The following is a 13441-nucleotide window of genomic DNA, read 5'->3' as shown; positions in this document are numbered from 1 at the left end:
AGAGGAAAATAAAGATGTAATCAGGCAGATGCCTCCACTCAGATGCGAGAATATTCTGGGACCCCATGTGCATCCTAATGCCGCTCTTGGCAGAAAACCTCACACTGTAACTGGAGTCTTGGTGGCGTTCACGTCTTAATTCAAAATGAAGGATTGCGCCGTCTCTCTGCGGCTTGAGAAAGATCTATGAGCCCTGGGCTTACAAGCACCTTTCAAAACCCACCAGAGGAACTGAAAAATGTGCGGCCGTCCGGCCAAAAACAAAGCCATTTCTCTAAGTTCCTTGAAAAGATGACATTTTCGCAGAGGCACAATTTTCACTCGGCAGCAGAGTGATGCTGCAGTCAACCCTTGCAGAGCACCTTACCTGGGTTAGAACTAAATCGCTTCACATTTATTTGACTCTAGATAGGTATCTAGGTATCTGATGCCTATTGTTCCTGCAGCCAGGCAAAAATAATGTAATAATAATTAGCAGATCTGTTTGTAAAATTCCCAGCTTCCACACTGTTTTCTTTACATTGTAATAAATACAGGGGAAGGCATGATTCTCCGGCAAACCCCTCCACATTAATGAGGTGTTATCAGCGCGCAAGAAAAAGTCTTTTATAATAATATATATAGGATATATTGGTGCAGACAGCAGGGGATTGTGTCAAGTATTACAATAAGGTTGTACTATACTATCTCTTTAAGGATTTCCGTCCTCCGTGTCCTTGCTGGCACTCTTATTAAATCTCAACAGAATCCCCTTCTCTCTCTGACCTAGATGAGGTGTCCCTACTCGCTCCGTCTGTTCCATTACAGCGAAATGAGCTAGTAGATATTATCAGGTAGCAGGGTTCCATTGTTTTGGCAGGCAAGTGAGCAGCCTATTTATAAAGCAAACGGTGCCCCTTCAGCTAAAGTGCACCGTTAGCTGGCACACAAAAACAACAAACTATGCCGGAGGCCACGAAACCATCCAAAACTGGACACGATGCCAGTTTTTTTCTGGAACAAGTACTCACATTGTGTACCTGAGTAAAAATAGCAATGCAGCAAAGGAAAAACAATAAGAGAAAGTCTTGCATTTTAAATCACACATCCAATAGATTGTTAATTCATATTCATCAGTGTGTAACTAGAACTTTTTTATAGGTAAAGTAATCCAGTGACTCTCAAATGGGTCACCAGGTAAATCTGAGGGAGCCTGAGATGAACATTAGGAAAGAAAAAAGGGAAAAAAGTTCTTCCACAAAATATTATTGTAACTTTTGGGACAACTTAGCTTTGCTGTTTGTGAGATATTGAATAATCATACCTCACTCACACTGACATCACATATCTAAAATAACCTATATGAGAACTTTCAAAGGAGAAATGTCACACATTGACATCTGAAATGTGACAAGCGGGTCCAACTACTTTCTTATAAGGGCTCACCAGTTAAAAAACTATTTGGAACCACACGTTTAATCTTTGGCAATGTATTGTATTTTGTGTTTCTTTTGGATGAAAAATATTAAAAGGAAAAAAAAATCCTAACTGTAAAATAAATGTACTGTGAAAAGTACCCTACGACATTTGCTCCAAAATCTGGTGTAGCAGAAGTATAAAGTGGCAAAAATGGAAACATTCAAGTAAATTATGCTTAAGAACAGAGCTTGAACTGAAGAACAGTCAATTCCTTCCCACCACTGATGTTGCTGCTGCTGCTGCTGCTCACCTGAATGATTAACATTGGAGGTATCCCTACATGATTCCCCCTCCTTCGTGTTCTGGCATCACCTTTGGGATTATGTTCTGCTCTGTATCCAACAAAGAGTCATATCACAAAGCTAATGTCTTCCCTTTTTCCACCGTTCAAAAGCAGCAAACTTTTGCCAATTTCCCGTGCACCCTGCTTACGGAAAGAGCTGGCAACAACTCTCCTTGCTGTGCTGGTACGTAAACGGATCAGGGTTTGGATCCACCACCAGAGCAGACAGATGGATTTACCATCTCCACTGCATCCAATGCTGCTGGCTCAGCACAAAGCAGTGCCTTACTCGGGAGTTAGGACACACAGGGGGAGTGGGGCTAGGGGGGATGGAATTGTACTGTCGATAAGTGGGCGAGCAGGCCGACCGCAGTGCAGAAACGCAATGAGTTGTGGTTTCCGCCAGCACTTGTCTACAACCTTTTAAAAAAACACCCTACAGGTGCCTGTGCAGGTTTTAGACCATTAACTACAATTTTTATATATATTCTACATTACTGCACAGGATTTTAAAAAGGGCCCAGATTTCCTCCCTTCCATTCCATCTCATTGTTTTTGTTAATATCATTACGGTAATAAAATCATAACATTTGTTTGTCAGAGGTAATCGATCACAGTGAGCACCTGCTTTATTTATTGTTAAATGCACATTACTGTTATGTGGAAAGAGCAGGGACTGTTGGGAATGTTAAATCTCTTCATCTGTGTGTCCTACCAAACACTGACATCTGGGGAAATACTAAATCCACTTTATTATTTTGCAATTGTTATTATTTATTTATTGGTTATCTCATCGGTATGATTTTCCGACAACCCATATCCTTGACCTTGAAAAGAGCAGTGACAAAATTATAACCTGTGGTGAGACTGATTTGAGAGCGACTGTTTTCCGAGGTCATGAAGGAACTTTTTGTTTCCCGTTTTGAGCCAACATGGAGGAGAAGTCGTTAATTACAGGGCAACTGTCATCTGCTGAGGAGGATTTATGTGAAACGACTGAAGCTATAGAACAGTGGAATTGTTTCACTAACAACACAGCGCAGGATTGCAACGCATTCTTCAGCAGTGTCCTTAAATGGATCGGCAAGGATCCATTACAATCCATTGAGAATAGAACTCGGACACAAAAGGAGCAAAACAAAATGTTCACTGTGGCCTTTTGTGAGCAAGTTTCAAGTCTTCGCAGGTTCAATTTCGGACTTTGTTAAAAATGGAATCAAATGAATATATAATATATAAAGTCACTGTAGAAACATAAGCTGGATATATAATACATTCAAGCTATGGTTCACAAAAATAAATGACATTTTTTAACTTATAAAAGACCATTCATCTAGTAAAAGCGACAGAATATATGAATTTTTGAGTCGACGTGGAGATCTACATCATGTAATTCCAGGTAAATAAGGAGCATTTGTCAATATTTCTCCGGACAAACCTGGTCTGCTCTGCACCATGACTGCCGGCGAGGCAGACTGAGAAAAGGTGGCACTCGTGGCGGTGAGAGGGAGGCGTGGGCCGGCAGGAGCCTGTGGTGGGCTGGGAGAGGAGGCAAGGTGGGCTGGCCCACGCTCAGAGACACCGGCATGGGCTGGCTGATGTGCAGGGGCCGGTAGAGGGGCAGTCTGCGCAGGCTGTGGGAGTGGAAGTTGTGCGGAGGCAGGAGTGGCTCCGCGCTCAGGAGAGACGGCTGAAAGGAGGACGAGAGACAGTTATTTGCAGCAACTCCGCGAGTTGCGTGTTTTCTATCGAGCAGCCATTTTGACTCGTCACAGCAGGAGAAGCGCAGGTGTAATGGAAAACATGAATGATGCCAATGATCTATTCGAGTGTCCCAGTAAGACGATGAAGGCAGCAAACTGGAGCCGCCAAATGGAATTCAGCCATCATTAATGTTATTATTTTACACCTGAGCTTTTTTTCTACTGTGACATGTCAAAATGTCCTCTTTGACTTTTTAAAAACTTTTCTCGGCGTGTGACTAAATGGTTCGATAGACTGCTTGATAAATGAGGAATAAAATAATAATTTGTTGCAGCCATTGCACTCCATTGCACTCTTATGTAATGATTACCGACAAGGTGCTGTAGTGCAGACATAAACAATTTAAAATTCCACTACGTGTGAAACAGCTGATGTCAGAGTCAGTCGTAAAACTGGAAAACAACATTATGTGACATCACGTTATGCAAATGTAAAAACCCAGAGTCTGACCACACGTGCTGACCAGCTGTTACCCCTCCGCACCAAAACAGACCAATAATACCTAAAATGAACAAATATAGATTTGGTTGCTGGACAACACACACACACACACACACACACACACGCACACACACACACACACACACTGAGAGTTGCTTTGATACTGAGTAAACTCCTACATATAAACTGGAAAGATTTCTACATTAAATTGTGATATTAGCTGTACCTCCAAAAACAGTTATTGCAGATACCGCCGGTGACCGGTGCAAACACAAACACACACACACACACACACACACACACACACACACACACAGACACACTCTCTCTCTCTCTTGCAAATAAATGCTTGTGCCTTGAGTTTGTCATACACATGCAAATTGCGGTTAAACTCCCTCTGTGCTTATCATTTCCAACAAACAAATCAAAGCCCATTTTCTACCTCTGCCTGAATCAATCAACTCTGCTCCCTCCTTGTGAAAAAATATAATTTCATCACAAACAAATATCAAAGTGGCTCAAATAACAACACCGCGGCTCACATTCAATAGAGCAATCTCTCAATTACTGTTTCCCTGGCTTCTGTCGACAAAAGCACGGTGATTAATATTTCTCCGAGAGAGAGATACAGTGAGGCTGAATCAATCGCCCCCCGCACCGTCATCTCGCTTCATCAACTCTAAAGCGGGGCCAGACTGCAGGTGAGTGAAAGTATTATTAGAAAAAGAAATCAAATCAAATGGCCTGTAACAAAAGAGTGCGCACCTACGCACACACAAATACATACACACTCACCTTATAAATGCTGGCTCCAGAGGGTTTGGGTGGAGCTTTGCGTTGAGGGGTGGGCCTGTACATGGACTGAGTCCTGATGGGGCTGTTTGGCCTGTTGACCTCCACAGATCTGCAAACACAACAAAGAACTTAAAGGCTCTGGGGGGAAAAGAATATTTTTCAATCTGCTTCTTATTATGAGTCCTTTGGTACAACGTGAATACAATTTTGTGCCATAGTTGGACAGTTTGACTTGGGCTCTCTTGGAAGAAGATGACGTTACAGAATTCTGTGCACCGATCAGAATTGAGCATTATTTGAGTCAAAACGTGATGAGCATGTCGCCTGGCCACTGTCTTGTCAAATGTGACCATAGCAACATAGTCGTGATGATCATCTCTTGTAAATGTTCTATAAATCTACTTAGCTGGTCATAATAATAAAAAAATAACAGGTTGGACCGTTGGAGTTTCCATTTTATAAATATATAAACAAGACAACATAAACAGATAAACAACACATTAAAAAGAATTTACATTATTCTATTCAAGTGTCAAAGTTCATTCTTGACTTCTGAAGTACATCTTTGCACATGTATTAAAAAGAATTTGGGTGAATAAGTTCCTGCAGGTTTTTTGGTTAAGCTTTATTGTACGGGTCTATCATTTACTAATAATTGTCAAGGAAAAAACTGTCATTTGGTACTAAATATGAGAAACATTAATTTCCTTGAATGAAAAAAATAAATAAACCAGACAAAATCCAAAAACGTTATTTGTTTATAACTGGAAACCTTATCTTCCACACATGCTGAATTGTATGCTTTCCTGTCGATACGTTTCATGGTTAACCTCTGTGCACTGAATAGAAATCTCACTGGTTCCACTAGCTGTTCATTTAAAATGAATCAACAGAAAGTGTATTAGTTGAACCCATTTTCTCCCTACCACATTACATAATTCTTTTCAGGAAAACTATTAGGAGAATATTAGGAAAATGTGGACTGGTAAAATAAAGTGTTAGTGGTGTTTAAGACTTTGGTGCTATAGTGATGCTTGTATTTACATTTGGTGAGGAATTGCATTTTTAAGATAAGCTGCACATTCTGCTCTTGAGAAACTGTTGCACTTTTTATTTTCCTTTACTTGCCAAATGTTAGGTACAGGTGCACCCAAGCTAAACACTGATAAAAAGCATTTACAACCTCATGTCTGTAGAAATAATAAAGTGGAGTGAAACCATAAGGTTTGAAATTATTCATCTTTAAAATGACGTAACTATTCACTTATAAAAAGACAGCAGGAACAAGAACATTAATCCCATTATTTCCATTTCTCAAGGTGTTCTTTGCTACAGTCCAAGCAGCCTCACTACATGTCATTAAGTCTGTTCTGTTTGACGGAGACGCGTCACCTGAGTTTCTCCAACGTGCTCTTCTTATTGGTGAAGAGGAGTCGAAGCAGAGATTTCCTCTTCAGAAAGACGATCAAGGTGGCTACCAGGAGGCTGACCAGGGCGACCAGGATTGCCACAGTAATGACCATGCTGTCGGCTGATGCCACATATGACAACACGCACATTAATACACACATACGCACATCTACAGCACGGAACGATGACAGGACATAATGAAAAGACTGTTACAGCTGCGCCACGGTCAGTTCGAAATCCACATGTCTTTGCTAATTTCTGCTCTTCACGACTAAAATGTATTTTATTTTTTATTTTATTAGTACAGACTCTGCAGTGTTATGTACTGCTGGGAGGGAGGGGAGTTGTGTGTCAAGTCCAAACCACACAGCAATCCAGTGAAACCAAGAAAGAGATGTGCAAAGTGCAGCTGATACATCATTGTGTTGAGATAATGCTGTTGTGTCTCTGACAGTAGAAATCGTCCTCACTACCTGCCAGCCTCATTGGCCCACTGTCAATGCTCCCACCGAAGCCGCTCTTCTCACAGAACGGAGGGGCCCAGTGTGCTTCACAGTGGCAGTTGTTCTTGTTGTTGCACACCTGCAAACAAGTTCGATTCACAGTTCAGCACTGATAAAAGTCTTCTTCTGCATAGTATAGTATCAACAAGCATTAATTTACAACAACATATAATCCAGATATATGTGTGTGCCACACATATATCTTTGCCCTCTACAAAGGATCTATCCCCAAACAACAAGATAGAAACTGAAAGGGTTTGTTATCCTGCACAACGAGTATGGCCAGGAGCAGGGAGTCGTTTTCACTACTGTCTATGTGTGTGTGTTTGTGTGCACAAAAGAACTCAAAAACACATGGATGGACTTTTACCAAACTCGGTTGGAATATTATTTGGGAGAGTATATCCAGATGATTAATTTTGTAGCTGAACATTGATGGGGGAATGACAAACATACACATTTCGCTTTTACAGAGCAGGGCGGGTATTAAGCTGAGGTCTGCCCTTTGAGAACTGTACATTTGTCCAGTGAGCACACACAGCGACAGCAGCATCTACTGAGTTTACGCTGAATTGTACTGTATGTTGGGATTTGGGCCCTGTACAAATGAAATTGAGGACCAGGCTATTGGGGTTAAGAGGCACAGAGCTCAGAGGGAAGTATGATTTGGGGGAGTTTTATGAGAAGTTCTATCAGAACACGGACGCAAATGCAATCTGTTAATTTCACCAAAATATCATCTACTGTCGATCTAATGCTCAAGATACACACATACATTTAATTAAATATATCCCATATCTTTCTCATATATATTGAAATGGTGACAATGATTCAGCTCTAGCCTGAGTTACACCTCACATTTTGATCTGTTTATTTCATGGAGAGGCCTATCTGATATGGGTAAATACTGTAGGTATTGAAAAGTTAAAGCTTCAAACACCTGCTTGATAAGCAACAAATGTAGATACCAATGTACCTGTTTACAGTCAATACCTGTCCTGCAAGATAAACTCCCACAGTAAAATCAGTACTTTCCTCTTTTCCAGTCACCTCTCGTTCTGTGCCTGGTGTTGGAGAAAATGTCAGACAAATCGCTTTGGCAGATATTTCTGCAGGAGGGAAGATGCAGCTCAAGTCCACAGGCTTAATGGGAAGCCATTTCTCTATAACTCAAATTCTTTTTGCTGAGTCATTTTTAAACATGATTTTTTCTTTTTGTTGTTGCTGTGTGCAAGTCTACTGGCAGCTACATCTCTTTATCTTTTGTTAGGTTTATTGACGGGTCAATCCGGTTTTAGGGGTGTTTGGTGGGATGAATTGACGTAATTTACAATTTTAGGATCACAGCCTTGTTTTCTCATTGTACATTATCTCTTCGCTTTGAATTGAAAGTGAAGATCAGAGGTTACTGCAAAGTGGGCCCTGTTGAGTTTTTGATTCTCAGTACTAAACAACAAAGTAAATAAAACATAAAAGCACTGTATGTTGAATAATTGATAAGGGAGAAATGTGAATATTTCTTGGCAGGAATTGTTACTCTCATACTACAATAAAAATAGCATTGCAGCCCCCCCTGCAGTGCTGCACTGTATCTACTATCTCTGTAAAGTCAAAAAGATGATGAACCACACTGAAGTGGACCCTAAATTATGCTGTTGAACGGGACTGATTTAACCTCAATTGGACAATGGAGACTGATGATATAGAACAGGAGATGCTGCCAGGACTCACCGGCTGCACTGTTAATACCCCGCTACTGTTCTGCCACTGTGTGCAATTAAACGGCAGCAAAATCAAGAGAAAGTCTTCATTCTGCTCAACTGGTCAAAGTGACTAAATAGATAAACACTGTTTCACAGGTCTGGTGCATAATTTAACACTGAATATGAAGCTAACGCGTTCTTTGCACTCACCCCACGTCCACTGCACTTCCCAGAGCACTCATGCACATCGAAGACACTGACATTCTGGCACTGCCGATTCAGGCACACCTGTGAGAGGAGAAAGCACCATCGATCAAAACAAGGTGAACACAAAAACAAAGACTATAAAAACATATGTGTATGGCACGGTTACATAACATGTGTCATGGATGTGCACAATTTTAATGTCTGTACCATAAAGATACATGTGTATGATTGGTGCTGCATTTTCTCTTAAAGAGAACTAAATTAAAGAGAACAGTTGCAATTTGAAAATTGCTGAATAAATTATTCTGATTGAAACATACATAAATTCACGTGGAATAAACAACAGTGGAATAAACATGAAAATTTAATACATTTGTAAATACTGCAGACATTTTTAAGGATGACACACCTGAAGTGATGTTTGGTGGACATGTACCACAAAATTAAACAAGTATCCGCTTAAGGCAAAACTGCAGTGTCACTTAGGGGAGGGAAGGGCGACCAGCCCAACACTAGAGGCCTGTTGCTTGACAGAAAAAGGCCCTGATGGCACTGGTGTGGCTCACCTAATTAAATTGACTGGTTGCCATAAGGGTCTTTTCCGCATTAAGAATGATTTGCACTGCACATATGGATCATTGGATCCACTCACGGTTTAATTTCATTAGCCCTTTTTGTAGGAAGGATAACTTCTCTGTGTCTTGGCTCTGTGCTGCAGTACCATGCTGCTCTGTGCCTAAAGGAACATTAATCTAGGTTCAGACAGTTGTCAGTCTTTTTCGATATCAGGAGAGCAAATTACATATCTTCATCCTATGGTTATAGCGATAAACAACAAGCTAACAGCCTACAGCTAACATGTTAATATCTATAGAAAGTTCATTCAACATTGTGAACAATCAGAAAGTAGTAGGGTTGACCTCTGGGTGATGGAGGCTTGTACATTACTGATTTATATAGTACTTAATATAGTATGGACCTTGTGTTGAATCAGGAAGTAGAGTCCAACCAATATGGTATATATATATATATTAGAATGATTCCTAATGATGCCGTTTTCAAAGATGTCATCATCTAATCCTTATGACAAATAAATGTAATTGAGGATTAAATGAATGTTTAACAGTTTAGCCATAATCTTTATTGGAAATGATTATAAATTAAAAAAACACACGAACACAACCAAATATATAGAATTTAAATTAAGAAAATAATCATAAATCTTTTTTACATGAAACGTTAACATAAACACAAACCTTCTCTGCATTGAAAACATCTTTGTAAACATTGTATTGATCACTGTAAAAATCTAAAAAGTAAACAATAATTACAATTTGTAATGATTAAAAGATTGAAATGAACAACAGCCAACGAGTTGTTCTGCATTGTTTATTCTGAAAAGAGTAGAGTTTTCATATTGACAAACATAAACGCAGATACCATTATGTCTTTGAAAGGCTCAAATTTGCCAATTTTTACCAATACCAATAAATAGGTTGGGATCTAGTCATGAGTATTGTCCCTGTTTGTGAAGAATTAAATGTAACCACCATGCCTCTTTACAATTAAACCATACAAATATTGCTCACCATGCCGTTGCCACACTTTGTACCAGCCAGAACCAGTCCAGGGTCAGGCATGTCATCCCCCAGGTACACATGTGTCCCTCGACACAGAATACGCCCTCCTTCCTGCAGCGGGATGTTGGTTTCAATGGAAACGGCATTTGTTCCGATCACTGGCCGGTTAGCTCCTCCTTGGCACTGAATTTTACCACATTTTGCATCCCTGCGTGCAACACACAACATAACATGCATGTGTGCACAAATACATTTGGAAAAAAAAAAACACAACGTAGCATGAAAAAGGCCTAAAACATTAAGGCCCATCAATGACAGACAAAGATAAGTAACTGTAGTGAAAGATGAAAGACTGCTGAAGAAAGCTGCAGTGCTTCAGTCCTCCGGTCATTAAAGCAATTACATCAATTAACAAAGAGCCTGATTACAGAATTCACCCGAAGGGAGAAGATCTTTAGAATAATTAGCCGACAAGAATAGCGTGGAATTATTTAGGCTCTAATTTGCTACTATCTTGCTCAAATTACATTTTTCACTCTTGTAAACTTTTGTTTGAAGACCACATGTCAGATTCCTCAATGTAATGATGATTGCTAATGACGCCACTTAAGCTGATCAGTAGAGTTTTCTCTTTACAGTCATTTATCTGAGCCTCCACTGTACCAATCCAGCTGCAGACTCATACCTCGCATCACATTTGGCAAAGGAGCCTTTGGAGTCCTTCCCACAGTTCCCGTAAGGATCCCCTGCTGAGTTCACTCGCTCAAAGCAGATCCCAGGGGCAGGCTTGGCACCTGCACACAAACACAAACGAGGAAAATGCCAAACACAATCGTCAACATGAAGTCAAAGGCATACAAAAGTAATAGTGAAGATTAGAAACACAGTTGAATTTATTAGTGGCCGTTGATTTACCTGGTCCCCACAAGGTGATGCATTGTTGCTCATGAGTCTGGCAGATGCCATTGTAGCAGTAGCCTTCGACGGTGTGGCAGGCGTGCCCATCATGCAGATAAACGTTGGCAGGGCAGTGAGGGTTGGCACCAGTACAGAACTCTGGCAGGTCACAAGAGTTACTGGACTCTCGACAGAGGGTGCCAGCCACCTTCAGCTGTAAACACATACAGTGCAGCAGATATTAAAGCTACAGTGTGTGATATTTGGCGGCATCTGGTGGTAAAATTGCAAACCGCAACTTACTGACCACCCCCATCCCCTTCTCGAGCGCTCAAGACTATGGTAGCTGAAAGAGACCAAACTATTTGCTACGGTTTTGAGTATTAGAGTATTACGTTGAGAGTTGATCTTCCATTTTGCGACAACGGGCCTTCATTGTTGACCGACACAGACACACTGAAGATACGCCCGGATTACACCCTAGGGTGCCCACGGGTGACTACTCTTGAAGTCCCACCCTCCTATGACTTAACACGTAAATAAATTGACACTGACAATGTCATTAACACCATAGATTTACAAGAACATATAGCTTAAGTACAGGCTACCGCTTCTTGTTTGCATCTCTTCCAGTTTGTCTATATATTATAGAAAATTTTACAAGCTAAACTCTGCAAAGGGGCCAATGCGCCATTTAAACCCTTTGCCATTGCTGCACAGTTACACCTGACACCCCAGTGCTCCCACTACAATCCTCCCTTTAAAACGGTTTGCTCCATCTGTCATTCTAAGAAGAAATAGATCTTTACAGAACAAAATGCCGTATAAACAAACAAAATTTACTGACGATCAATCTTCTCTACTGACAAATTTAATAATAGCAACTGCACATTATAGATCATATTTATTAATAATAAAGGCAATCAGCTCCATCAGGCCCATTAAAACTGGCTCCCCCAGATTTCCTTAAATATTTAAAATGCGAGATACTATTTGTACTTTGGCTTGTCTATAAACTTGATGGTTATTATTTACTGAAAGTGCGCCAATGAGGAGTGCCATCACATCTATAAATTGTCTGGACTGGTCCTCACTGGTTGCTGCTTGGAATTGCGAGTTGGTGAGTTCTCTGAGCACAAAGCACACCACAGTCCGGACTCAGGATGAGCACTTCATTCATTGATACACACTTAACTCAGAAATAATGTCCTATAATTCCCGCGCTCTGCGCTGCTCTGGTGCACGGTGTTGTTATTTGCTGACATCGGACGTGGAGAGGAGAGAACACATGCTTACGTCTCGTGGAGGTTTTTTCTTTTCTTCTCTTCTCATGAAGAATAGTTACGCTTCCTCATCTCACAATATTGACGAACTTGCTTTGACATGGGGGGGGGGCTTGCTTAATATGCAGGGTTGACTCTGGTCTCATTGTCTTAATCATTTGGTGCACCCCCTTTGGCTGGTCCCGAGGGCACTCGCCCGATTCTATAAATGGAAAATTCGGGCATTGCGACCGCATTCTCTTACGGTTTAATGCAGCTCTGAAAATTAAACACGTATTTGTCCGAATTGGGCAACCGTATTCAACATGACGGAGCAAACATGGCGGCACACACAGAAGTCAGGTCCAGCCATATAACTATAATTAACTCATTCAAAGTTTACGAAAAAACCTCAGTTCTTTGTTACTGGTGATTTTATATATATGAACACATAGTTATGGACAATATATTACATTTCTGTTAATAAATTCTTCTACATATTAGACAATGTAGCTTTAAGTGACAAAGCAGTTTAAAATGTTTTTAAGAGACTTTATTGAAGATTTTAGGTTGATTGTGATTTAACTTCCATTTACCCAAAGTGGAACAAAATCTACAGAGACATTTTCTGAACTGATCTAACATCAGCGAAATTCTCGACAATGTAAATTTAGCCAAGTGTTCAGTGGTTATTTTCTATCTTTTCTTTCTGCATAACAAGCCTCAGGATTGCATGCATCCTGAGGCTTTGCATACAAGGAAAATGGTACACCATGGAAAAAATAAAGATTTCCATGTTAAAGTAAGAACCACTAATAACAAGGTGGAAAACAACTTTAAGCAATCCAACTTTACCTCGATTGAAACCTGCCTATTGAGATCCTATTGAGATAGTTAGAATGAACTGACCTGAAATATTAAATCAGATGAGGGCAATCTATTATATGTTTCCGAAAGTTTTAGGGCTAGTTTTAGTTTAGAAAATTTTTTTCTCTAGAGTAAAGCTTTGAAGATACAATTTGAAAAAAGTTTTGAAAGGTTTCCGGCTACTCAAATGACATGAGTGAATTTAAATCGCTGACAAAAAGATTCAAAGTAGAAGGACAATGCATGAGTCATACCTAGATGAAAAGAATTA

The 13441-nt window shown here is 40.3% G+C and overlaps 1 protein-coding gene across 4 annotated transcripts in view; it reads right to left on the bottom strand.

The window, feature by feature from the left end:
• adam12b (ADAM metallopeptidase domain 12b) overlaps positions 1 to 13441 on the bottom strand; it is a 78305-nt gene that overhangs the window by 5474 nt on the left and 59390 nt on the right. For 2 of the 4 annotated variants that reach the window (XM_035605718.2, XM_035605719.2), the window contains exons 14-21: positions 11060 to 11255; positions 10830 to 10938; positions 10154 to 10352; positions 8568 to 8645; positions 6625 to 6733; positions 6134 to 6320; positions 4742 to 4850; positions 3180 to 3431 (exon numbers count right to left, since the gene is read on the bottom strand). In XM_035605718.2, coding sequence (XP_035461611.2) covers positions 3180 to 3431; positions 4742 to 4850; positions 6134 to 6320; positions 6625 to 6733; positions 8568 to 8645; positions 10154 to 10352; positions 10830 to 10938; positions 11060 to 11255 — 1239 coding nt within the window. The remainder of the gene's footprint in view (positions 1 to 3179; positions 3432 to 4741; positions 4851 to 6133; positions 6321 to 6624; positions 6734 to 8567; positions 8646 to 10153; positions 10353 to 10829; positions 10939 to 11059; positions 11256 to 13441) is intronic. The other 2 variants (XM_035605720.2, XM_035605721.2) reach the window with 1 other exon arrangement.

Source organism: Scophthalmus maximus, chromosome 10, assembly GCF_022379125.1.
Source record: "Scophthalmus maximus strain ysfricsl-2021 chromosome 10, ASM2237912v1, whole genome shotgun sequence".
Lineage (NCBI taxonomy): Eukaryota > Metazoa > Chordata > Actinopteri > Pleuronectiformes > Scophthalmidae > Scophthalmus > Scophthalmus maximus.
Note: the sequence above shows the minus strand (reverse complement) of the source record. Positions and strands in the feature narration are given on the sequence as shown.